This window comes from Eptatretus burgeri, chromosome 5 (assembly GCF_056783735.1).
Source record: "Eptatretus burgeri isolate ZD-2024b chromosome 5, Ebu_testis_v1, whole genome shotgun sequence".
NCBI classification, from domain to species: Eukaryota; Metazoa; Chordata; class Myxini; order Myxiniformes; family Myxinidae; genus Eptatretus; species Eptatretus burgeri.
Genome location: NC_140965.1, coordinates 40,279,069 through 40,305,276, shown reverse-complemented (window position 1 = coordinate 40,305,276; position 26,208 = coordinate 40,279,069). Strand labels below are relative to the sequence as shown.

The 26,208-nt window shown below is 45.6% G+C and overlaps 1 protein-coding gene across 2 annotated transcripts in view; it reads left to right on the top strand.

Annotated features, from left to right (window-relative positions):
* Positions 1–26,208, top strand: part of LOC147026292 (syntaxin-binding protein 1-like) — a 100,555-nt gene that overhangs the window by 19,115 nt on the left and 55,232 nt on the right. For both annotated transcript variants that reach the window (XM_085881559.1, XM_085881558.1), the window contains exons 3-4: positions 1,831–1,912; positions 25,852–25,928. In XM_085881559.1, coding sequence (XP_085737685.1) covers positions 1,831–1,912; positions 25,852–25,928 — 159 coding nt within the window. The remainder of the gene's footprint in view (positions 1–1,830; positions 1,913–25,851; positions 25,929–26,208) is intronic.

Sequence of the window (26,208 nt, the reverse complement as noted above, 5' to 3'; positions counted from 1 at the left end):
TATCACGTGAACTATTCTGCATCTCGTGTCCTTGTAGGATAATTGAAAAATTAAATATTTTGAAAGGAAAAGCGTGCCTCATGTCTTTTGCCATTTTGTCAAGTGAACTTTTGGGTTCATTTGGGGTCCCTGGAGAGAGATGCATGATGGTAACTTGGTTTTATTAAATGTGTGGGAATATCCCCGCCAATTTTCTGGCCTGCAGCAACCACTTGACGTCAATGTGTAAAACTCTTTAGTTCGGCCATATTTGGCCTATATAGGCCCAGCACGATGGTAGTGGTTGTGTCCGGCTGCCATCCATGCCACAACTACTGTTGCAGTTCATGACCAACTCTCATTTGAGACATTTATTCTTTTGATTTTCTTTGAAGGTGGGAAAGCTGTGTTGAAGCCTGCTGTCTGTTGGCACATTTTTTTTTTTGTCATGATCCCTCTGCCTCTGGTTCTCAATGCCTACAACATTTCCCTCACAATGGGGTAGGAAGTTGTGGTCAATGTGGAACTGTGATTTCGTCTTTTGCCATGTTCAAGCAAACTTGCGGTCACCTCGTGCAGGCTTGTACATGTGTTCACCATGCACACTTTTATTGCTGCATTTTTCTTTGTCTTCTTTCTTGCTCCTCTTCCTTCTCTGATGTTTAATTGTGTATTAAAATATTTTGTATATTTTTTTAAAATTATGGTGTTTTTTTTTTCTTTTCTTTTCACTGGAGTCTTTATTGGAATCCTTTTGCATGACAACTACTGCCATCATGTGTTTTCATTTGCTTGTTTTTCTTTATTCAGTGTTTTTTGAGTTTCTTGTCTTTAAGAAACAGTTGAGTTGTCTTTACCTCTCTCTTCCCCCCCCTTACCCCCTTACCCCCCACCTCTTCACTCTTTCACTCTCTGTATCCCTTGCCTTAATTCCGTTCAGTCTCCTCTTACCTCCTTCATCCCCCTTTTTCAGTTCCTCTTTTCTCAACTTCCTCTTTCTTGACTTTTAATACTTTTTCTTTTCTTCACTAATATCAAGGTTGCTCCTTGCATAAATGGTAAAATAATCACAGCATTGGATTAAACAGTCCCTTGAACTGAAATGGACCAAAACTAAGGAAAAAAAATTAATTATGGGTGGAACTGTTGTCTACTTGTTTCCACTTCCATATTTGAATACCCTTTGGCAAGTGAGTTCTGTGCAGGTAATTGTCCAATTTGAATAATCCCCCCCCCACCCCACTTTTTTTTTTTCTTCTTCCAGTTGTGTTGCTCTTCTGTTTCGATATCATAATTTAAGAAGTGTGTGTTTGACTTTTATGGACTGAAGAATCATTGGACGGAAATAATTCTAATCTGGTTGTTTACGAGGGTGGGGGTGTTGAGAGTAGGGAGAAGAGAGGGTTGGAGGCGCACAGTGGGGTTTTAAGTAGGGAGGACTCCAATTCTCTTTATTTAAATATGTTTGGCATCATGCAGCTACTTTTATGAGGGGTATTACTGGTCATAATAAAATACGCCAATGCTGGGGGAATCGACCCGTCCATAATGCTGGGGGAATTATCCCATCCATAAGGACGGGTTCTTCGCTCGTATTTTTAACAAGCATAAAGCCTGGTGTACAAAGTTAGCAATTTGTTCCTTCATCTCTTCAATGTTTGCCCAACTGAACCATCCAAATTTGTCTGTACTGCATAATAAAGTCTGTCTCTCTTGCATTTGTTATTCATCCACATTGATTTTGTTCGAATGTAAAATCATTTAAAGGGAATCGAGAAAAATTGTGCCTCATTTCTGTTTTCTTATTGGCAGCGGTATATAAGGTGTTGTGGTTTTGCTGTTTTGGTGCAGGTTCTTGTGGTGGATCAGTTGAGCATGCGCATGCTGTCCTCCTGCTGCAAAATGACAGACATCATGACGGAGGGCATCACCAGTAAGTTGTGCATGAGCCGTTTACAAGACAGTCAGCCATTTTCTTTTTTTAGAAAATGGATTCGGTAATTCCTTGCTTAACACAGTAGATGTGGTCCTGAAAAGTACCGTGCAAAGTGAAATCTCATTGTGCAAAAATGATTTCTCTATAAGACATAATGTGAAAAGGATAGGCTTGCGGGAGAGGGAGAAACAACATTTTGTTGGTTCTGTTGTTTGATCCAGGTACTCACCAGCCTTTCTATATTTTCCATTCGGGTTGTTTGTGTGCGACCTATTTTCGTAGCACTTAAAGGGTTAACACTTTTGCAACTTGCTATTTGCATGGATTGCCCTTACTGTGGATTCAGTAATATCGAGAGCTCGCCTTTGTGTCCACAGCACGTTCACCTTTTTATCCCCCGCCGCGTGGCGGAAGGGGGATATTGTTATCACCTGGGTCGTCCGTCCGGCTGGCTTGCTGGCTGTGTCAACATTTATAGCTGTGAGTGCGATAACTCATAAACTGTTCGCCATATCGATTTGAAATTTGGGTCACACATGTACCACCTGAAAAGGAAGAACCCTATTGATTTTGGGCATGGCCAGATCCAAGATGGCTGACAGGGGCGGTCGTCCGCCAGGCTGGCTGGGCGTCAACATTTATATCTGTGAGTGCGATAACTCGTAAACTGTTCGCCATATCGATTTGAAATTTGGGTCACACATGTACCACCTGAAAAGGAAGAACCCTCTTGATTTTGGGCGTGGCCAGATCCAAGATGGCCGACTGGGGTGGCCATCTTGAAAAATTTTTTTCGCCATATCGATTTGAAATTTGGGTCACATGTACCACCTGAAAAGGAAGAACCCTATTGATTTTGGGCGTGGCCGGATCCAAGATGGCCGACTGGGGCTGTCGCCCAGCCAGCTGGACGTCAACATTTATGGCGTCAACATTTACAGCTGTGAGTGCGATAACTCATAAACTGTTTGCCATATCAATTTGAAATTTGGGTCACACATGTACCACGTGAAAAGGAAGAACCCTATTGATTTTGGGCGTGCCCAGATCCAAGATGGCCGACTGGGGCGGCCATCTTGAAAAGTGTTTTTTTTTCGCCATATCGATTTGAAATTTGGGTCACACATGTACCACCTGAAAAGGAAGAACCCTATTGATTTTGGGCATGGCCAGATCCAAGATGGCCGACTGGGGTGGCCATCTTGAAAAAAATGTTTTTTGTAATAAATGGAAAACCGCTTATCTGATTTCAATTATTTTTCAATGGCAGGGGATTCCACATCTCTGATGGTATATTTCCATATTGCTCTAATGCTTCAAAATTAACATCCAATGAAATAGATATCCTTTTTTTTTTCTTGCCCCCTCCCCCTTTTTCTTTCTTTCTCACAGAAACATTATTATGAATGGTTGGTCGCTTACCACTCATGACTTTCAATGGATTGCACAGATAATCCCAATTAAAGAAGTTACCATGGTCGAGGACATGTCGCACAGCAAGATGGTGAGGCAAAGGACTGCGATGCGAGTTGTGTTCTTCCACACAGCCAGCCGTGTAGCGTATGAAAGTTCGTCGACCACCCATTAGAAACCGCATTATATCGGGCACCTTCTATGTTGTGCGAAAAGTGTTCCCAAATAGAAATATACCATCAGAGATGGGGGAATCCCCCGCCATTGAATGAAAACGGTCATACATATTCCAGATAATGAGGGAGGTGAATTGGAAACAACACGATTTAGTCATCATCTCGAAAAAGTTCCCCAGGGGTGAGGAACGTAGTTACCAAAAAATAATTGAAATCAGATAAGCGGTTTTCCATTTATTACAAAAAACATTTTTTTCAAGATGGCCACCCCAGTCGGCCATCTTGGATCCGGCCTCGCCCAAAATCAATAGGGTTCGTCCTTTTCAGGTCGTACATGTGTCACCCAAATTTCAAATCGATGTGGCGAACAGTTTACGAGTTATCGCACTCACAGCTATAAATGTTAACACCCGGACGGACTGACAGCTGGACGACCTGGGTGACAACAATATCCCCCTTCCGCCATGCGGCGGGGGATAAAAACTGTTATCGCATTGTGTGATGCTGTGTTAAGCAAGGAATTGCTGTGTATGTAAATGTAATTATACAGATTACGTTTTTCCACTTTACCTGTGATTTATTCTCGTGCTGGCAATATCGACAGTTTTCCAATAATTATTATTCATCCTTAACCTGTTCTTGTTTGCTGTGGGAAAAAGTATCCCACCCCAACTCCTCCTTTCAATAGGTGAGTAATTCACTTAAATCTCCAAAAAATAATTACCCTATAGGCCTCTTCCAATTGTGATAATTTGGGACAGTCATTGGTCTTGTTGAGAAACTTACTTGAGGCCCACTTTCTGGCCTGTAAGTGACCTCGCTTCTGAGATATTGGGTCTCAAAGGTTGGCTGATAGTGCAATTTATTATTGACCTCACAACATCTTTTGATCTAACAATTACCCTAATTACTAATAGAGCTCTTCATTTTGTCCTTTTTTGAAAAGTTAGAAGTAGCCTTATCCATTGATTATGCATTTCATTGCAATTGGAATCTATTCTGTACCAAAGGTTACCAACCTATGCTGACATGTGACCCCGAGTTCAAAAAAATGTTATCTTCGATAACCAAATTTCCCCATTTGAAAGACATTGTATGTACTTCCTTGATTGTTTCTTTTATTAAATCTTTACTAAAAAAATTAGAGTTCAGAGAAACCTTACCCCTGCAGTCTTGAGAATAAGGACATTGTAAGGGTCTTTTAACATTTTGCTTTGCCTTTCTGAGCACAATCTATATTTCCTACAAGCCGTGATTTTGTCTGAATCTTGATATTCCCCAACACGGAGAGCACGAGTGGCAAGTTGGTTTGGTTGAGATGGCGTAATATTTTGTCCAAGTACTGCAAAACTGGATGTTTTTGGAAGTGCCAACCAGGTGATTTGTGTTCTACAGTATTTCAGTATCTAATTCATTTGAAATAAATTAAAAGGTTTAAAGGCTGTTAAAAAAAAAAAACTTTTTCTGGAAGTTTACCACCATTGATGCACCCTCTTTCACACCACCTTATTTAACACATTAAATTTTTTATTTGTGCCAGGTGTTTGTCCTTTATGATGTCCTGAAAATTGGTGCGTTTCCTGTTTGGAAATTTTTTCAAATTTGTTTGACTGCCAGACAGACAGACAGACACGCAGATAAATTAAAACAATTACTTTACACCTCTCTGGGCATGATGTCTGATTACCTCATGAGACTTCATACAATTTGCCAAATTCAGAGCCAAAGTACTGCTTAAAGTGCAGGTTTGTGTTCCGATTCCTGTTGTTCAAAAAATAACATTCATTTGAAACCAAGTAGTTCTTCGATCATAGATTGATGTCTGTCGACAGAACTATAGAGTGAACCAATTGCTTAACCCTGCTTTGTGTTACCCACATGGGGTAAAAATCTGAGTGGGCTGACTATAATGAACAACAGGACCATTTTGCTTGGTCCCATTGTTGCATGTCTGTTAGAATTGTACAATTTTCCATCAACTACATGGCTTTGTGCAGTGTATTTAAATCATGACCTTGCCAGTGAGACATGCCGGGTGGTCGTGGAGGTGCGGAGGGTGCAGGCGGTCGTCGGTCATTGTGGGCAGTTGTGTGGTAAGGGGTGAGTTTTGGGTGGGTGAGTGCGCAACCTCCTTGCACAATGTGTTGCATGTGGATATAATGGCCAATATTTTATACTCTGTGGGAGAGAATCAGTTTCAGAAAGGCGTAGGTGAAGGCACATTTGAAATGGCTCAGTAATCAAACGATATACCGTAAACCCTCGTCCAACACTGATTTGTTTAAACAGTTGGAATAAATGCAATGCTTATTTCTCAAATGCGCATAAAACTTGATTATATGCCGGTTTGAATATGGTGCTGTGACCACATCATGTACAGATGTGACGTCTTCTGCCATCTTCTACCATCAGCACTGTTTTCAGTTTGCATTGTGCTGCGGTTGAGTGAGCTTGTGTCTCGGAGATTTCCTTAACGCAACGTTATTTAGCTGCACACTGTACCTGAAATACAGTATAGCACTGAAATGTCGAGCATCTCCAAGTGGTATTGGATTGAAGAAATCATGGAAGGTTGATTGAGAAAATCATGATTTTTAGCCAAATTGTGTGGCTGGATGAGTGTAACATCTGTCGACCATGAGCATCATGTGAATGAGTCAAACATTTGCACCATTCGTTCAAGCCTGACTTCCTTGACTTTATAACAGAAAAGGGCTATGCCCCTGAACAGGTGTTCAACACTGACAAAGCAGGGCTTTTTTTTTCAATAAAACGGGCAACAGGACGTACCTCCCCAAGGAGCAAGAAGGCACCACATGGGTTGAAGTCTTTCAAGGATAGTCTTTCACTTATTTTTTTGTAGAAATGCATCCAGCGACTTCAAATGCAAACTTATTTTTTCGTGCCGTGACGCCCACTGGCGACAATGATTCCTCGGTCTCAAACAATTAACTCCCCAACCTACAAACTTAACCCCCATCCTACAAATTTATATACAGTATATGCAAAGGTATTCCTCTGAGGTTTTTATAAGCAAAAAAAAAAATGTATAAAACATTTATCAGTATGTTGCATTCCCCTATTCCCATTTATCCCACAAGGTCCTAAGCCTGCTCAACACTTTTGCCAAATGCACCGCTTTCCAGGAACCTAACCCCCCCCCACATTGGATGAGGGTTTACTGTCTGGTTTTATAATTCCTTACAACCCCATGCTGAGTAGTAAGTTTGGAATTAGTCAGGTTCCTTGTGTAATTTCGTTGGAATTTTTTGGAGAGTAGCAAACCTATAGATTTTTGAGTTTAAAATCTATTTAAATAAAAAAAATGTTTCACATTTTTCAACTTTTGGAAAGGTCGTTTTGCAGTGAAAAACGCTTTTTTTGAATTCCAATTTTTAAAAATCTGAAACTATACAAAAAACCAACTGATGATGGATTACTGTTAAATGGCTAACAATGGATTTTATAAGATAATAAAATGTTGCATTTTGACTTTCGGTTGCCATGGAAACAGCATTTTTGGAGTGGAATTGCCATTTTTAATTTTTTTTTTTAATTATATTTTCCATCGGATGGCCTAAATAATTATTAAATATAGTGACCATGACTAACTTACACATAAGTATTATGATTTTTAAGTATTGGAACAGTTGGTTGCCATGGAAACGGCCATCTGCAATAAAACATTGGTGTGTCTGTTGTTCAATATCAGAAGGTTTCGGCACCTTCAGTAGTAAAACGTTTGATTTTAAGTTTTTGTAGTTTGATGTATTGTAAGTGTGATCTTGTAGGGAACATAGGTGACGCCACGTCGCGACGCCATGCCATCGCCTCAGGTTACGGTTGCTCGGTGTGGCATGACGTCATGATGTGGCGCGGCGCGCGTCCAAGCACGTGCAGCACTATGACGTCATTTTCAGTTCGCTTCGTTTATTCTCGATTTATTCATGACGGTTTACTTCGGAGCTTCGTTTCATCATATTCGGTTTTTAACACCTTTCTTCTTTTTTTCAGTAAGTTGTTATAGCCTTTGAGGCATATGTACCTTTATGTCATTTTATGTTCTTCTGTATGGGGTAGGATTATGGTTTGAATGGCCACGGGGTTGGAGGTTTTAATTGCGTTTCCTGTTAGGCTAGGAGTTGGAAGTCGGGCAGTCATCACGTTATAGCTATATGTTTATCCTTTTTCTATTATTTTGGGTTGTCTTTACCATCTTTAAAAGGAACCATCTTTACCAGAAGATGAGCTTGATGCCACACACATGGAACCAGCACCCACTGATGCTGTAATTGATGGCAATACTAGCACGCAGGTCAGTCATGGATGGAATGGTAGTTGTCCAGAAAATGACCAAGAAACCAGCAATGGTCGTGACGGTGAAGGACCTCAGTGAATGTTTCAATGATGGTGTGATGAGTCTGACCAGAGGCTTCGACCATGTAATTCTTGTTTTTGATACATACAAGCAAGATTCCCTCAAGAGCACACAACCAGAGACAAACGACATCAAGGAAAGGCACCAGTCCAATATCAGGTCAAGGATGATACCAGTATCAAACTCATCACGTTGAGTCGATTTCTGTCCCATGATCAAACCAAGGCTGATCTGACAGTACTTGGCAGAGAAAACTCTAGAATACAACCGCGATTCAACAAAGGTGGTAGTTGTTTGAGCAACAGGGGTCTCCAATTTTAGGCGAATAACCATGAGGAGGCCGATACGTTGATGATCCAGCAAGCAATAGCTGCATCACAGCAACACGGGAGATATTGAGCTGACGATATTCTCACCTGATACGGATGTTCTGGTTCTTGCCATAGAAAACTCTCATCTCCTGCCAAGACACACATCTATCTCAATGGCATCGAGCATTGTCAAAATAGAGCCAATCTGGAAGGCCCAAGGTGAGGAGAGAGCCCAGGCATTGCCAGCCTTCCACGCATTCACAGGTGCCGATAATACTGGGCCGTTCGCTCGACATGGTAAGGCAAAGTGGTTCCAGTGCTACTTCAAGGCCGATGATGACATGGTAGATGCCGTTGCTATGCTCTGTAAGGATGCTGAACTGTCAGAGGATCTATACACAACTTTAGCAAGATTTGTCTGTTCAGGTTATTGTCCAAGTGGTGTCAATATTTCCAGCATCCCTGAACTACGGTGGCATCTCTTCTGTAAGAACATGGCTGAGAATGACAAGTTACCACCAACTGTCGGTGCTCTGAGGCAGCATATCATGCGGGTACATATCCAGGCATACGTTTGGGGTCAAGCAGCAATTTCTCAGCAAACATTTCTTGATCCATTAAAGAATGGCTTCCACAAGGACATAAGTGGTCAACTCAAACCGACTACATTCTCCCTGCACCAAAGGCAATTATCGAGATGATAAGGTGCCAGTGCAAGACAGAATGTTCATCACAGAGATGTTCCTGCAGGGCCAAGAACTTAACATGCACTGATCTTTGCACGTGCAGCACTTCGTGTGAGAATGACGAGGACTCAAACATTGAACGGCATGACCACGGCAATGATGAGTGACATTAGAGCCAGTGATCCCAATTGGCTACAAACTCATATTTGACATTAAGTACATTTCACTGATCACCATATTCATGCGTTACTTGTTTCAAGATTTGAAAGCAATACATTAAATAAACGGTAATTTGACAAAATGATAGCCGTTTCCATGGTAACCATTGCTCAAAATACAGATATATGTATTCTATATTAAGAACTGTCCTCTAGTTAACAATTATGCATCATCAGTTGCATGCTTGCGATTAATTTTGAATTTTCAGACCTGAAATTAAAAAAACGGGTTTTTACCCCAAAACGACCTATTTGACCACAAAAAATGTGAAACATGGATTTTCTGTTTTGGTATTGTTTAAGCTTTCCAAAAATGTTGGTTAGCTACTCTCCAAAAAATTCCAACGAGCGTCAAATTATGGACACAAGGATCCTGACTAAATTATGAATATTATATTGTTTTTAAGCATAATCCAACAGTGGTCACATTAATGGTGTGTATCCCCTCTGGCGAATTTTAAGCATTTTTTTTTTAATCACCCTATAATAGTCGAAAGGCACAAACCCATTGAAGAGTTTTTGCCTTGCTGGCAGCTTGTGCTTGTCATGTGATGGGAGATGAAGCAATTTCCTTCCGGTTGCAGAGGCTTTCATTGCTCCTGGTAATTATTATTCAGCAGTCTTGCATCAGCCAAGCTGTAACAATACGTATGTATTTACAGACGTATTACTATCGTCGATGAGCTTGCCAATGGCTCCACACTCTGTATGAGTGCTTGATCTGGAAGATTTTATGAGCGAAGAATAAGGTTTGCATGTCTGAAGCAGCAAATACTTTTATTGCTTTGAGTTTCTGCCTGTGGTGACATTTTAATGGACTGTATTCTCAGCTTTGTCATTTGTGCTCCTCTTGCTAGCCAACTTGAGTTTGTCAATGAAATTGCTTTTCTAAGTACCGAAGGTTAGGGCACCAAACATGTAATGAACAGCGATTTGCAGAACGAATGTAATTGCTAATTTCAGCACAAAATTAATGATCTTTATGGCTGACGAGAAGTCAAAATTCTGTACCTGAAACGGTCATTGATCTGCGGTGAACAAAAGAGAAGCTGATGTTTCGGCCCTTACCATTCGTTGGAGTAAAAAAGGAAGACACTTGCTTTGAAGTGTGAGGCCTGAAACGTCGGCTTCTTTCTTATTCACAGCGGATCAATTACCATTTCAGGTATTTTGTTTCCTATTTGATTTGCAGGATTCTCATGGTTGGAGCAGTCTCAAGAGCACTTTTTGAAACCCATTGATTCTTCCAGGGTCCTAAATAATTTGCAGCTTTGCTCCCTGTGGATTTGCAACACTGCAAGAGTTTTGTAGGACGTGTGCGCATGCCACCGAAGAAGGCTCCACTGTATTTTGTGCACACTATTTGGCAGAATCGCACACTCGCATACCTCCTCAAATTCACGGCCCCAATTATTCCCACCTTCTCGCAGGTGTCGACTGGATACTTATGCTGAAATCGATCCCTAGCTGTTGCGCATTGTGTTGCGCATGGCTTCGTTCTCTGCGCTATATAGATATGACAGTTTGTGTTAACTGATTTAAGGTGGACAAAGCTGATTATTTTGATTTACTTCAACTGTAAGAATGTAGCACAGAGTTGCTAAAGGGCGAAGTATACATTCTTGTCATGTATGCAAATAGATTGTGTGCTAAATTGAGATTTGGAAGGAAGAGAAAAGGGAGCATAGGGGATCTCTCAGGTGGTTTTGGAGGTAAAGAGAGTAGATTAGAGTAGGGTTTGGCCGAGAACTTTTTGAACTTGCCTCGTACACGTGTGTCTACTTGGTATGTACTTCACCTTGAAAATGTTTGATCGTTCACTCCAGAAGTTATTGTAGGTCAGAAATTGATACTTGTTCTTTTGTTAATGTTTCATGATTCTTGTGATGTGCAGGAATGTTTGTACAAAGGTCACGCTCTCCCTCGGTGTACAGTATTCCATTTTGAGCTATGTTCCCAGCACTGTTGTTCTCTGAGGGTCTCATTCGGAATGTTCTCTGAAAATCTGTCACCATGGTCAAATTTCATCTTTTTTATATTTAAGAATGTGAATTAAAAAATTGTTCCAATTAAAATATATATTGTTATGGATTTAGAAGCTTCTTGCAGACAGTCAGCAGTCCCAAAGTTTAGTTATTTCGTTAAGTATATGTGAATAGTTAGAATCCATCCCCTGTGTCTCACGGGAATTCCGTGTGTGCGTTGCGAGTTATTTCTTACGAAATCTAAAGATTTCGTAAGTATATTGATGACTTCCGTCATCTGTTTGGGTGTTTGTTTGTTTGTAGGCACGATAACTCGAGAACGGAAGAAGTTACCAATGTCAAATTACACCACGTGATTCAGGAGGGTGATGGCGGAACAAGATGGCTCGTGCTGATTAGATTTCGGTCAAAGGTCAAGCTCACAGTGAGGTCAGGTCAGGTATGGGAGCATGTGCCAGAACAGCGCGTCGCTGCGTCCTCTTTCCGCCGGTACTCCAGGGGCCTCCGTCTGGCCATCCCCCAGGCAGATGCCAGGCCCATCCCCATCTCCTTGAGATGATGGTCAACCTGCTGCAACCATGAGGCACGTGGTCGGCCCACTGGCCTCCTCCACTCATGAGACTCCCTCGCTGAGAATCTGGTGAGCAGGATCAGCGTCAGGAAAACGAGCCACATGTCCATACAGCCGCAGCTGACGCTCACGGACTATGCAGGTAACAAATCTCATCCGAATCTCTCTCCAAGGACCTGAAGACTCGGACTTTCGTCCTCCCGCACAGGTACCGGCAGCGCCACACCCCATGATCCAGTGAATCCATGACTCCCCAGGCCCGACCCAGACGTCTATTGACCTCCGGCTCACAACCTGTGGAGACATTAATATCACTGCCAAGGTAAGTGAATCTATCCATGACCTCAACATCCTCACCACAAACAGACACAGACAGGACAGCAGCATCCAAGATGTCACCGAAAGCCTGGATCTTAGTTTTGACCCAAGAAATCCGTAATCCCAACGGCTCCGACTCCTCATTCAGCACATCGAGGGCCCCCAAGAGGATGTCTAAAGTCTCCGCAAAGATGACTGCATCATCTGCAAAATCAAGGTCCGAGATCTTGACATTGCCAAACGACGCACCGCAACTTGATCTCTCCGACATCCTCCCAAAAATCCAGTCCATGCAAGTGCTGAAAAGTGTGGGGGCAAGTACACATCCCTGACGGACTCCAGTAACAACTGGAAATAAGTCAGAGATGGTACCACCACACTTCACAGCACTCTCAGTACCAGAGTAGAGTTCAGACATCAGATCGATCAGTTTCGGTGGCACCCCACGAAGACCAAGAATCCTCCAGAGGACATCCTGATTCACTGAATCGAACGCTTTACAGAGATCAACATAGGCTGCAAGCAGCCCCTGCCGAAACTCTCGTCTGCGTTCGGTGAGGACACGAAGTGCAAGGATACGGTCAATCGTTGACCTCTTTGGTGTAAAGCCTGACTGCTCTGGACGCTGGTGCTCAAGCAGATGGTGGCGAACCCTATCGAGAATTATCCGAGCAAAGACCTTGCCCGGCACTGAGAGCAGCGTCACCCCTCGGTAGTTGTTGCAGTCTTGGCGATCACCCTTCCCTTTCCAGAGAGGGACAACAAGGCCCCTCTTCCAGTCAGTTGGGATGATGCCTGTGTTCCAGGCAGAGCACAAAACTGCATGCAACGACACGAGTGCAGCATTTCCACCAGCCTTGAGAAGTTCAGCATGGATGCCACAGATCCCTGAAGCTTTGCCCCGTTTCAACTGGTTCACCTGGTACAACCGCTCAAAGTAACCGGCCCAGCGGGCCTTCACTTCAGACTCCTCTGTCAAGAGCCTACCACTCTCTGCTCGAACTGCAGTGCTCCGAGGGATGGGCTTGGATGAACGTAATGCGCGAATTCCCCTGTAAGCGGGACGAGAATCACCTGTCCACAGGTGATGCTCTACCCCCTCACAGATTCCTCGCACATAGGCCTCCTTGTCCACCCTCAGTGCACGTACAGTTTTACGCCTCAGCTCCCTGAACAGCTCAGCTCTGCCATTCAGCCTGGCCCTGCGACTCTGGTCAATGGTATCCAGTGTCCCTTGAGAGACAAAATTCTTCTTTGCCCTGCGGTGAACTCCAAGGCATCCACCGGCAACATCAAGGACGGTGGTCTTGAAGGTGCTCCACAACTCTTCAGGACCCCCAAAGCACCCAGACCCCCAAGTGTCCACTCAGCCTGTTCGCAAACTCCTCAGCTACTCTCTCATCCCTGAGCTTGGCAACATCCAGCCTAGGCTGGGATGGTACCATTCTCCAGGATTTAAGGTGCAGCTTTAGAGTTGCTACAACAAGCCTGTGGTCAGTATTGAGGAACTGAGCACTCCGGTTGACCCTGCAGTTCTGGATCATCCTCCAACGACCGTCAATGAGGACATGGTCAATCTCCTTTGCCACACCGCCAGCGTTGGAATACCAAGTCCAGCGATGAGCTTGTAGGCGCTGAAACCATGAACCAGCCACCCTAAGTCCATGACTTCTTGCAAAGTCAAGGAACTTAGTGCTATTCTGGTTCATAGTTCCTGACCCATGGGGACCAACACACACCTCATAACCATCCCTATCAGTTCCAGTCGATGCATTGAAATCCCCCAAGACTAGAAGTGTATCTCGTCTGGGGCACTGATCAACCACAGACTCGAGTGTGGCGTAGAATGTGTCCTTCACGGTGAGATCACTCGCCTCAGTCGGAGCATAAATAGAGACCAGGGAAATGACACCTAAGGAGTGGCGAATCCTTAATCTCATAATACGCTCGTTGACCGGTGTTACCTCTTATCATTGGGGTCAGCTTATTGGACACAGCTACAGCAACTCCTTGGGTATGTTAACCATCAGAGCGACCAGACCAATAGTAGGTGTAACCACCGACCATTATCTCGCCGCAATCCGGTCTCCGAACCTCAGAGAGAGCTGCAATCCCGATGTCCAAACGCTTGAGCTCAGATGATAACAGAGACAGGTGATCATCCTCTCTTCGGGATAGGACATTCCAGGCACCCACCCGAAGGGACCGCCTCAGGTTAACCCAAGGAGACCGCCGTCTGGTGGACGACACCTCAGCACCACTCCGACACACTCTCCCGCAATCTGACCCAGGGATGTTTCCCCGTGGTTTCCCTCCTATCAAAGATTGGGGGTCCCGAAGGCTTTGCCCCAATCCTGTCATCCGGTGAGCTGCCCTGCGAAGGGAAGCTGCACAGGAGGTACTCCCACGGAGTGGGTTTTCAGATTTTTTTGCGTTTTTGCGTTTTGCGGAATGAAGGGTTTTACGGTGGCCGGAGTGCAAATCCTGCCACCAACCTCCTAATAAGAAGTAACCCAACTGCAGGAGGACGTCCGCAGACACAGTTGGGCACTAGATATGGATGGCCGTTGGCTCACAAGGACCTCCTCCGCCCTTTGACAGGTTTTGTTTTTAATCCTGCTGGGTGTCCATATCCAAACACCCTCCTCACCAGAAAACCTGGTGGGGGAGACGGTTTAGTCGCCGACAACCCGACCATGGAACAGGTTAGTACAGGTTTACATGGTACCTGAAGCAGGTCACAGATCGAACCTGACCTGACTTTGAAAAAAAAACAAAAAAAACAGTGAGGTCGAACATTCAATTTTTTTGATGGTTTGGTACAGAATCATTGTAAAAACTTCTGGTGTGCGCCGCTACCTTCTCGAGAGACAGCTTTTATTAGACGAGGTCAGAGGTCAAGTTGACGATTTCGTAAGTACCAGTCTATGACTGCTTGTTTTTTTAGTTAGGTAATTTTTTTTTTTTTTTTTTTTTTTTTTTTTATACAACAACGGCACCGTCACCTCGCTCCACCGGCGCCATAGCTCACGTGTTTCTGGCTGACGTGAGTGGGACCCCTCACTCCAGAGCCGACTCCGCCAACGAGGGCAAGGGCGCACCCTTCGTACAATCAGGAGGCTCATCGCCTCAGAGCCGACTCTGCCCATGAGGACAAGGGCACGCCCTTCGTCCAATCAGGAGGCTCACCACCTCAAAGGGGACTCAACCCAGAAGGGTGAGAGTTGCCCCGCCTACCGTGGGCCTGTCTAATGAGGGACGCCCAGCGAATCTCGTGACGCAACCGTCCAATCAGGAGGCGAGTGGCCAGGGAAGAAATCCCTCGCACCTCAGGAGAGAATAGTGATCGGCGCATTCTGTCTGGCTGTCTGGGTCTGCCTCGCCTGGTGTCGTCTGATCCGTGTGGAAGCTTTTTCGGCCTTGATCGCCTGTCGCTTCGTCCTCTCTCACCTCGTCCGCCTTCCTGCTGGCTGGCATCCGTCGCTCTGTCCCTCGTCCCAGGTGCTTGGTGCTGCATTGAGGTGGTGGGTTCGAGTCTTGCTGAGGAAGTTCGACCAGACCACACGAGGCGGACAGGTGCAAGTGCAGGCTCTTCCCTTAGCTCGTCTTCCCTCCCGAGCTGTCGGGCACAATAAAGGCTGTGGCCACCATTTCTTTTCGGTGTGTGTCTCTGTGGGCCCAGTCTATAAGTAGGAATTGCTTCAGTGGTTCTCCGGTTCCGGTTTTGGAGCAGCGAGAGGTCTCCTTCGGGGCTCCCTGCTGACGTTCTCAAAGCTAAGTTTCCGGTTGTTATTTGTCCCGTTTTAACTGTTTAATTTTCTCACCTACATGTTACTGTGTGTTGCTAGTTCGGTTTTGTTTCAAAAATCGTGCTATTTTGTGAGTATTTTTGTCGACGTTCTTACCTGTGCTTGAGGCCTAGGCCTAGGCTTGAGGCCTACCGGTTCCACTCGGTGTTCGATCGTTTTTTTTTGTTGTTGTTTTTTTCTCCCCATTACCTTCAATTTCTATCCTCCCCATTACCTTCAATTTTGATCCTCCCCACTTTCCAAACATCCCCCATTCTCCCAACTAATCTCTTTCTTATCTCATTAACAAAAAAAAAAAAAAAACCCTACAACAACAACAACACGCTCACCTTCTCCCGATTCTGCTTCTTCTTCTTCTTCTTCTTCTTCTTCTTCTTCTTCTTCTTCTTAACTTCCTCCTCGTCTTCCTCGATTTTTTTTTTTTTTTTTTTTTTTTTTTTTTTTTACACTTCCATGACCTAATCTGTTGAACTCTCTCATACATTAATATTAACAACAAATATATATATATACCCAACAACAACAACACGCTTGTGGTGAATTGAGGGACATGACGCGGGATCACATGTTGTGCGTCTCGCGTATAAGGGGAGGTCTCCGCGGCACGTAGTGATTGTCCCCGGGGCATTGCCATTTACATCGGCTGTTCACTTGATGCTCGTTGACTGAAGGTGCTCATTGACTGGTGAGAATGGAGATTATATCGAACTCCTTGCTTACGCGGATTTAGTCTGCAATGATTAATCGCACATGTATACGTTACTGCTTATGTACTCCTAGCTGAACCTGTATTCCCCGGTGTGCCCACAGAAGCGGCTCCAATCAAATGGAATAAAGCCTAAACTCTGAAGGTTCTTCTCTCGCTCTCATTTCAATTTATTCCATTTGGTTTTCTCGGCTCTCTCAACCAACGATGGACAAGATCTACAAACCAGAGAGGTTCGACGCAGACCCAAACGCGACTGACGCAGAAATGAAATGGTCGCATTGGTTCTGTTCCTTCTCACACTATCTGACCATCATCGAGGAGGGAGCTGACAAATTTGCCGCTCTCGTGAATCATGTCTCACCCAGCGTGTACAGGCTCTTCTCGGAGTGCGACACTTACGAAGCAGCGATCGACGTGCTGCAAGCGCTCTACGTGAAGCCCAAGAACGAGGTATACATACGACATCTTCTCAACACACGCAAGCAAGCAGCCGGGGAGACAATCGATCAGTTCCTGCAAGCTCTGAATCAGCTGGGAAAAGACGGCAGCTTCCGGGCCGTAAGCGCCGAGGAACACCGAAAGGAAGCCACACGGGAGGCATTCATCCAAGGACTCAGATCAGCCCACATACGGCAACGCTTACTAGAGAAAGCGCAACCCCCTCTTGACAAGGTAGTCGATCAGGCACGAGCGATGGATACGGCTCAGCAGCAATCTGAGTCATTTGGGACACCGATGCTGCTAATGAACGCTGCTACGATGGGAACCCAAGGAACCCCACTGGCACAGACACAGCCAGACATAGGGGATGGAGAAACACCCGAGGAGCCGGATACCCAGGCCACGTCAAACTCCTCAGCAACTGCTCCGGTTGGTAAATGCTTCTTTTGTGGGTACAAAAGGCACCCTCGTCAAAAATGTCCCGCCAGAGATGCCACATGCATGAATTGCGACAAGAAAGGGCATTATGCCAGGGTATGTAAATCTACTCTAAGGAGAAATAAACCCATTTCTGCGGCTCTCTACTCGCAAAATAAATTAACTGCAGCCTCCCCGGGGAATCTATCCAAGGCTATCATTAACGTACGAATTAACGGGCATATGGCTGAGGCACTGATTGATACCGGTAGCTCTGAAAGTTTCGTCAACAGCTCGCTAGTGAAGGGCAGGAAATGGATAATCCACCCGACTGACAATACGGTATGCATGGCCGCCACCTCACTACAATCCCGCGTACGAGGGTACTGCAATGTTGAATTGGACGTAAAAGGGTACACGCATCGGGATGTAAGGGTACTGGTGCTTCGTGATTTGTGCGCAGACGTAATTCTGGGTCATAATGTCCTCAAGCAGCACACGAGCGTCGAAATACCCTTTGGAGGAAGCAAGCCTCGTCTAATTTTAAATGCGTTGACCACCGCGGAGGTGACGTCCCCCCAGCTGTTCGCTAACTTGTCGCCGGTCTGCAAACCGATAGCGATTAAATCGCGGCGATATACCACTGCTGACATGAATTTCATCACTTCAGAAACCAAGCGATTACTGGAAGAAGGAATTATAGAACCGAGCGATTCGCCATGGCGCGCACAGGTGTTAGTAAGCAGCAGTCAGAACCATAAGAAACGAATGGTTGTCGATTATTCCCAAACGGTCAATTGCTTTACCCAACTCGATGCCTACCCCCTGCCGCGCATAGACGAGATGGTCGAACGCGTGGCCAATTATAAGGTATTCAGCACCATCGACTTGCGAAGCGCCTATCATCAAATTCCCATCCGAGAGGAAGACAAACCTTACACCGCATTCCAGGCAGGGAGGCGCCTCTACCAATTCAGGAGAATACCTTTCGGTGTCACGAATGGGGTAGCTTGCTTCCAACGGGTTATGGACGACATCTCAGATGAAAACCTCAAAGACACTTTTGTTTACGTGGATAATGTCACAGTGTGCGGTAGGGATCAGGGGGAACATGATAGGAATCTGGACAGATTCTTGAGCATTGCTAGAAAATATAATCTGACTCTCAACTACGAGAAATGCGTATTCTCGGCAAGGTCAATTGACCTTCTCGGCTACACAATAGCCGACGGCACAATTAAGCCTGATCCTGAACGATTGCGCCCACTTCGTGAGCTACCCCCACCTCAGGACCTGCAGGCAATGCGCCGGGTGATCGGCATGTTCGCTTACTATGCAAGATGGATTTCGCAATACTCCGAGAAAATACATCCCCTAGTGCATTGCAAAAACTTTCCACCAGATGCCGCTGTTGTAAGAGCTTTCCACAACCTCAAGGATGATATCAGTAAGTCCGTGGTTTTATCGATCGACAGCTCGGTGCCCTTCGTGGTGGAAACCGACGCTTCAGATCACGCCATAGCTGCTACCCTTAATCAGTCTGGGCGGCCGGTCGCGTTCTTCTCGAGAACTCTCTCTAGAAGCGAGCAGAGACACTCAGCGATAGAGGGGTAACCAGAATGGCACATTTCGTGCGCAGACAAAATCTTCCCTATTCTGTTGAAGATATTAAACAAATGAATGCTTCATGCCCTGTTTGTGCTGAACTAAAACCCAGATTCTTTGGCGCGGCATCTGGCAGACTGATCAAGGCCACTTCCCCCTTCGAGAGACTAAACATCGACTTCAAAGGGCCCCTGCCGACCGAGACAGACAACAGATACATATTCACCGTTGTTGATGAATATTCAAGGTTCCCTTTCGCATTTCCGTGCTCGGATATGACCTCGGGCACTGTCGTGAGATGTCTCTCTGACCTCTTCGCTATGTTTGGGAAACCTTCGTACATACATTCAGACAGAGGGCCGTGTTTCATGTCGGCCGGGCTAAAACAATTCCTACTAGAGCTCGGCATAGCAACTAGTCGAACGACGGGTTACAACCCACAGGGAAACGGGCAGGTGGAAAGGTATAATGGAGTTATTTGGAAAGCCGTAACTCTGGCGCTGAAATCGAGAGGACTGGGCCCCGAGCGGTGGGAGGTTACTCTTCCCGACGCTCTGAATTCCATACGCTCTTTGCTCTGCACGTCCACCAATGCAACTCCTCACGAACGAATGTTTACTCACCAGCGACGTTATGTTGACGGTCAAACGGTGCCCAACTGGCTGACCCATCCCGGTACAGTGTTCATGAAACGCCCGGTCCGACAAAGCAAGTATGAACCCCTGGTGGAGGGGGTCGAACTCATTGACACTAATCCAGAGTATGCTCATGTCAGGCTCCCGGATGGCAGGGAGACCACTGTGTCGGTTCGCCATCTGGCTCCCTCAGGTACTCCTCCCGCAGGTACACCACCTTCTGGCACTCCTCCTTCTGACATTCCCCCCCCAGGAGCTCCACCGGGCGACGGGGCTGCCGCGTTCCACCCGAGAGCGATCGAGGAGTCATCCCCGGCACAAGTCGAGGCTCACCAAGAGGATCGGGAGTCTCCCTCAAGTGAAACTGCCATTTACTCCCGGAGAGGTCGACGAATAAGGCCCCCTCGACGACTCAATCTGTAAAGGGGATTATCGGCATTCTCGCTGCTCATGCTCCTATATGCTCATTATATCATATATCGATGCTCATTTCCATGCTCCTACAACTCAAAATAATCACTGCTTGGCATGTATGCTTCTGTAGACCTATTAGTCCGCGTTGCTTGAAATGTATACTCCTATAGTGCTAAAGCAATCATGGTGTGTAAGATGGGCCCCGAGTTGCATTTTAAAGGTGGGGAGAATGTGGTGAATTGAGGTGAATTGAGGGACATGACGCGGGATCACATGTTGTGCGTCTCGCGTATAAGGGGAGGTCTCCGCGGCACGGAGTGATTGTCCCCGGGGCATTGCCATTTACATCGGCTGTTCACTTGATGCTCGTTGACTGAAGGTTCTCATTGACTGGTGAGAATGGAGATTATATCGAACTCCTTGCTTACGCGGATTTAGTCTGCAATGATTAATCGCACATGTATACGTTACTGCTTATGTACTCCGAGCTGAACCTGTATTCCCCGGTGTGCCCACAGAAGCGGCTCCAATCAAATGGAATAAAGCCTAAACTCTGAAGGTTCTTCTCTCGCTCTCATTTCAACGCTCACCTTCTCCCGATTCTTCTTCTTCTTCTTCCTCTTAACCTCCTCCTCGTCTTCTTCCTCGATTTTTTTTTTTTAATTTTTTTTTACACTTCCATGACCTAATCTGTTGAACTCTCTCATACATTATTTTTAACAACAAAAACGATCTTATAATGCTTCATCTTCCTGTCTCGCACATGTGGTACTCTTTACTGTTTCACAATGCACTACTCTTCTGCTATTTTAACAGACTGCTCTCATTTTGACCTCTCCTTCATTCCTTGCCTAAAAAATCCAACTATTACAGTGCTTCTTCTCTCCATGCTCTGAATTCGCCTTCATTGCATCCATCAAGAATTGTGTTAAATCGCATCTCTGACCTAAAACTTTTAAAAACCACAGTTTGCCATGGATGCTCACTTTCCATCAACCATTCTTTTTTTCCAACTTCAGTGCCAACTCACCCCCCTCACCCCTCACTCTCACTCTCAAAGCAACCATCCCACTCTTCTCCCTCCAAGCCTCCCTCTCACCTCTCTCAAAAATTCCCCCTCACCTTTCTCCCACCTTTCATCCCCTCACTCTTCCTTCTCAAAGTTGCCCCCCTCTCATCCACCAAACTGCCTCCCTCCACTGCCCTCTCACCTCCATCTCTTCACTCCACCTCCTCAAATCCTCAACTGCCTTCTTCCTTGTCTCTTGTCCCCCCTCTCCCCCAGCACCACAGAGCCTTTTCTCCTCCTCATTCGGCCCCCTCCCCTCGCTATTCTGCAATACCCCACACTCCTTCAGCAACCCTCCTTACCTGCCCCCTCGTCCCTTGTCCTGCCCTCCCCCTCCCCTCCACCTCCTGCACCCAAAGCCTCCTCCCCTTCCTCTTCATTAAAAGTGTGGACCTCAAATATCCGGGGCCTTCGCTCAAACCTTTCAGATCTTTCCATACAGGTTGCCACTGACAAACCAGACATTATCTGCCTAACAGAAACTTTCCTCTCCCAAGACGTGTCTGACTCCCAAGTATCTCTCCCTGGCTACTCCCTCTTACGGTATGACAGACCTGAGCCTCGTCCTGGTGGAGGAGTTGCTCTCTTCATCAAAGACTCTATTCCTCACTCTCCATGCACTGCTCTCACTCCCCCACACCCCCAGGAATACCTCTGGCTTCGGCTTCCCCTCCACTCCCACCTCATGTTTATATGTGTACTGTACCGTCCACCGAACAGTGATGACTCCATCTACACCTCACTATCCGAAAACATGGACCATCTTCTCATCCAAACTCTCTCTTCCTCTTATGTGGTGACTTCAATTGTCATCACGCCAGTTGGCTAGGTGTGGGTACCTCTCTCACCTGCCATGGCACCTCAGCAAAAGCTTTCTGCGACTCATTGGGACTGACTCAATCGGTCAACTTCCCGACCTGGATCTCAACCAATGGTACTCCATCTCTTCTGGATCTGATTTTGACAAATTTCCCTGACAATATCTGCTGCTCTTCCTTCGCTCCAATTGGTTCTTCTGACCACGTCCTTGTCAAAGTGGACATCTCTCTGGCTGTTATCAGAGAACCACCTCACCGCCGTCGACTCTGGCATTTCACTCAAGCCGACTGGCAGGGTCTCCGAGCAGCCATCAAACTTACAGACTGGTCTCCTATCACTACTTTCTCAAACATCAACTCATCCTGGGAATTCTTTCAAAGAAACTTGCTCTCCCTCATGCACAGATTTATCCCCTCTCGTGTTCAGTTGTCTTACCCTTCCTCCCGCCCTTGGTTTACTGAAGCTTGTGGCGAGGCAGTTGTCCTGAAACAACTTGCCTTTGCCTCATGGAAAGCAAACCCAACTGAGGGTAATCTCAGTTCTTTCCACAAAGCTTGGAACAAGTGTGTATCTACCCTCAGGAGAGCCAGAAAACAACATCTTTCTCATCTCAAGTCTGAACTCTCAAACCTCTCTCCCTCCTCAAAATCCTGGTGGCGTTTAATCAAATCTGTTTCTGGTGTATGTTCCCCCTCCATCCCCTCCCTTACCTCAAATGGCCGCACTGCTGATTCCACATGTGATAAAGCTGAATGTCTAAACTCGGTGTTTGCAGCTAAATCTTGTGTCCTAAACCCATCACTATCTCTACCCACTTTACCCAGTCGCACCCAACTGTCCCTGGACTCTGTATCCTTTTCTCCTGACAAGGTGGAGAGCTTGCTTTCAAACCTCGAGTCAGATTCTGCAACCGGTCCAGACGGCATCAGCCCACGTGTTCTCAAAGCCTGCTCTTCTGCTCTTGCTCACTCTCTCTCTGTTCTATTCACCCTCTCATTTGCCCAAGGTCATCTGCCATCTGCTTGGAAATCTGCTAACATCACTGCCCTGCATAAAAAAGGTGCAAAAACAGATCCCTGCAACTACAGACCAATCAGCCTTCTCCCAATCATCAGCAAGGTGATGGAATCCATCATCGCTTCAGATATGAAATCCTTCCTCTTCTCCAATGGCTTGATTTCCAATCATCAATTTGGTTTCAGACCAGGTCACTCTACCCTGGATATGCTGCTTCTGCTCTCCCATCAATGGATGGAGGTCCTCAATGCCAGACAGGAAATCCGAGCCGTATCCCTGGACATATCACGTGCTTTTGACACAGTCTGGCACCCTGCCCTACTCACCAAACTCTCTTCCAATGGTATTCAAGGCCATCTCCACTCATGGCTCGCAGACTTCCTCTCCTGTCGCAGTCAACGTGTGGCCCTAAATGGAGTTCTTTCATCCCCTCTTCCTGTGCAGGCTGGAGTTCCTCAAGGTAGCGTTCTGGGCCCTGTTCTTTTTCTGGTTTTCATCAATGATCTCTCAGACTCTCTGGAAAATCCTCTATTTCTCTTTGCCGATGACTCCACCCTCTGCCGTACCATCTGTCATCCCTCAGACCGGCAAGCAGCAGCTTCTTCGCTCACTGCAGATCTGGATAAAATCACAAACTGGTCCAACACATGGAACATGTCTTTCAATCCAGACAAATCTCACACTCTCACTATGTCTCTTCGAAAGGACCGTTTAGAAACCCCCCCCATCCACTTTCTCAACAATCCTCTGGAAGAAGTCTTTTCTTTCAAGCTTCTGGGTCTCACTATCTTCCATGACCTTTCCTGGGAAAGTCACATTTCCAACCTCGCCTCAAAAGCCAGTCGCCGACTGGGAATCCTCCGTCGTGCAAAGTCCTTCCTCGGCCCTCTTGAGCTCCTGACCACTTACAAAGCTTTTGTCCGTAGCCTGATGGAGTACTGCTCTCCCCTCTGGCCTGGTGCTCCTACCTCCCACCTTTCTTGGCTTCACGCTGTCGAAACCAGGGCATTTAAGATCATTGGCATCTCCCGCAATGAAGCTGAGTCTTTGGGCCTCTCACTCAATCACCGCAGGTTGGTCGGTGGTCTTTCTGTCTTCTACCGACTCCTCTCCAGCCTTGCCCCCCCTGCTCTCTCTGCGATTTGTCCCCACCACATTTCAACAGGGCAGTCAAGGTCCGCCAACAACCCCCTTCTGGTAAAACTACCAAAATCACGAATCACTGCTCATCTTCACTCTTTCATTCCTCTTTTTTCCCGCCTTTGGAATAAACTTCCTCACTCTATTCTTTCCCATTCTTCCCTCCAGGCTTTCAAAACGGCTGTTCACCACCACCTCTTATCGTCCCCCATCCAAATCCTCGATCTTTTCTACCCCCGATAATCCACCCAAGCCCACTTCCTTCAATTCCCCTGCTTTCCTTCCTGAAAGTCCATGTAATGTCCATCTTCTCTTCGCCATGTTCCCCGTCCCATCCCCATCCCTCTCCCTTCCACAGTTCACCTAATGTGTCTGTTCCCCAATGTTTTGTCCCTTCCACTCCCGCCCCTCTTGTCTCATGCCTCCTTGCTGTGAGTTGTGTGTTAGCTCTCATACGAGCCTCGACCAAGGTATACAAAAAAAAAAAAAAAAAACCCAACCCAGCACAGCACCCAAAGAACACCATCCCCACTGTGAACCATCGTGGTGGCAGCATCATGTTATGGGGATGTTTCTCATCAGCAGGGACTGGGGCACTTTTCAGGATAGAAGGGAAAATGGATAGAGCAAAATACAGAAAAATCCGAGAGGAAAACCTGACCTCTGCAAGAAAGCTGAAATTGGGACGGAAGTTCACATTTCAGCATTACAATGACCCGAAGCACACAGCCAAAGCTACACTCGAGTGGCGAAGTAACAAAAAGATACATGTCCTTGAGTGGCCTTGTCAGAACCTCAAAAATCTGCCTCATGACTTGAAGATTGCTGTCCATCAATGCTCCCAACGCAACTTAACTGACCTTGAACAGTTTTGTGCAAAAGAATGGGCAAATATTGCCCAATCAAGGTGTGCATAGTTGGTGGAGACCTATCCCAACAGACTCGTGGATGTAATTGCTGTCTAAGGTGGTTCCACCAAGTATTCACTCAGGGGGGTGGACACTTATCCAACCAAGACATTCGAGTTTTGTATTTTTAATTAATTTTCTGAAGTTTATAGAATTTGTTTTTCACTTGGAAGTTGTGGGTTACGATGTGGAAATAAAGGTGGAAAAAGTCTGATTTTGCAATTTAATTCCAGCCTATGTGAACAAAAGGTGTAATTTTTGAAAGGGGGTGTAGACTTTCCAGAGGCACGAAACTTGTTTGTTTCCAAATATCTCCACCCAACGGCTACATCCATGAACGCCAAATACTTATAGAAAATAACTGCAATAAGTTATACGATCTTTTTTAACAAAGGAAAAAAAAAATCACCTATTTGTGTCTAAAAGGGAATTTTGTTGTTTTTTTTTATCAAAAGAAAAAAAAAAATGCTGTTGAATGACGTGTATAGACGATGTCTATAGTGACATTAAAAAACGAGAACAACACTCAGAGCGCATACCTCCACCAGGCTCAATAGTTTGTTTTGTATCCCACTGATAGTCTGGATCTGGATCTTCACCAACATATAATCAATTCGTCCTTGTTACACACCAAACCTGTGCACCAATTTCGTCCAAATCCATGCATAACTTTTTGATGCATTCTGCTCACAGACAGACAGGGAAGGAGGTGGGGGGAACATAAACTCTGTCCAACTTTGGTAGCGGAGGTCAAAACAATATATGTGGAGAGAAAAAAAAAACTTTAATAACGAAGTGGCCAATTCTGTACATGGCACTTTGTTTTTTATGTGTGTGTGTGCACACGCGCACACATCGACATTGACTTGAAGTTATTTTGTTTTTGTGCTCTTTCAGTTGTTGAAGACATCCAGAAGCGTCGTGAGCCAATTCCCAGTCTTGAGGCCTTGTACTTGATCACGCCAAGTATTGCAGTGAGTCCTTTACCGTATTATTATTGTTTCCCTCAGGAAGGCATGGCATGCAAGTGTTCATTGGGGCTTCTGCAGCCATACAAAGGATTGCATGGTTTTTGCAAACTGGCATAATGGAACCTTCTATCTTTCTCTTTTTCCAGACATTTGTAGATAAGTTCATTTAACCCAGCAGTTGTAACTAAATCGCTCTGCAAACACCTTTAACAGTGACCCAAGGCTTATGGAGAAAGCTTGTACAAAAATTGCATGTAGGACGATTGTTCGATGTGTGTGCACT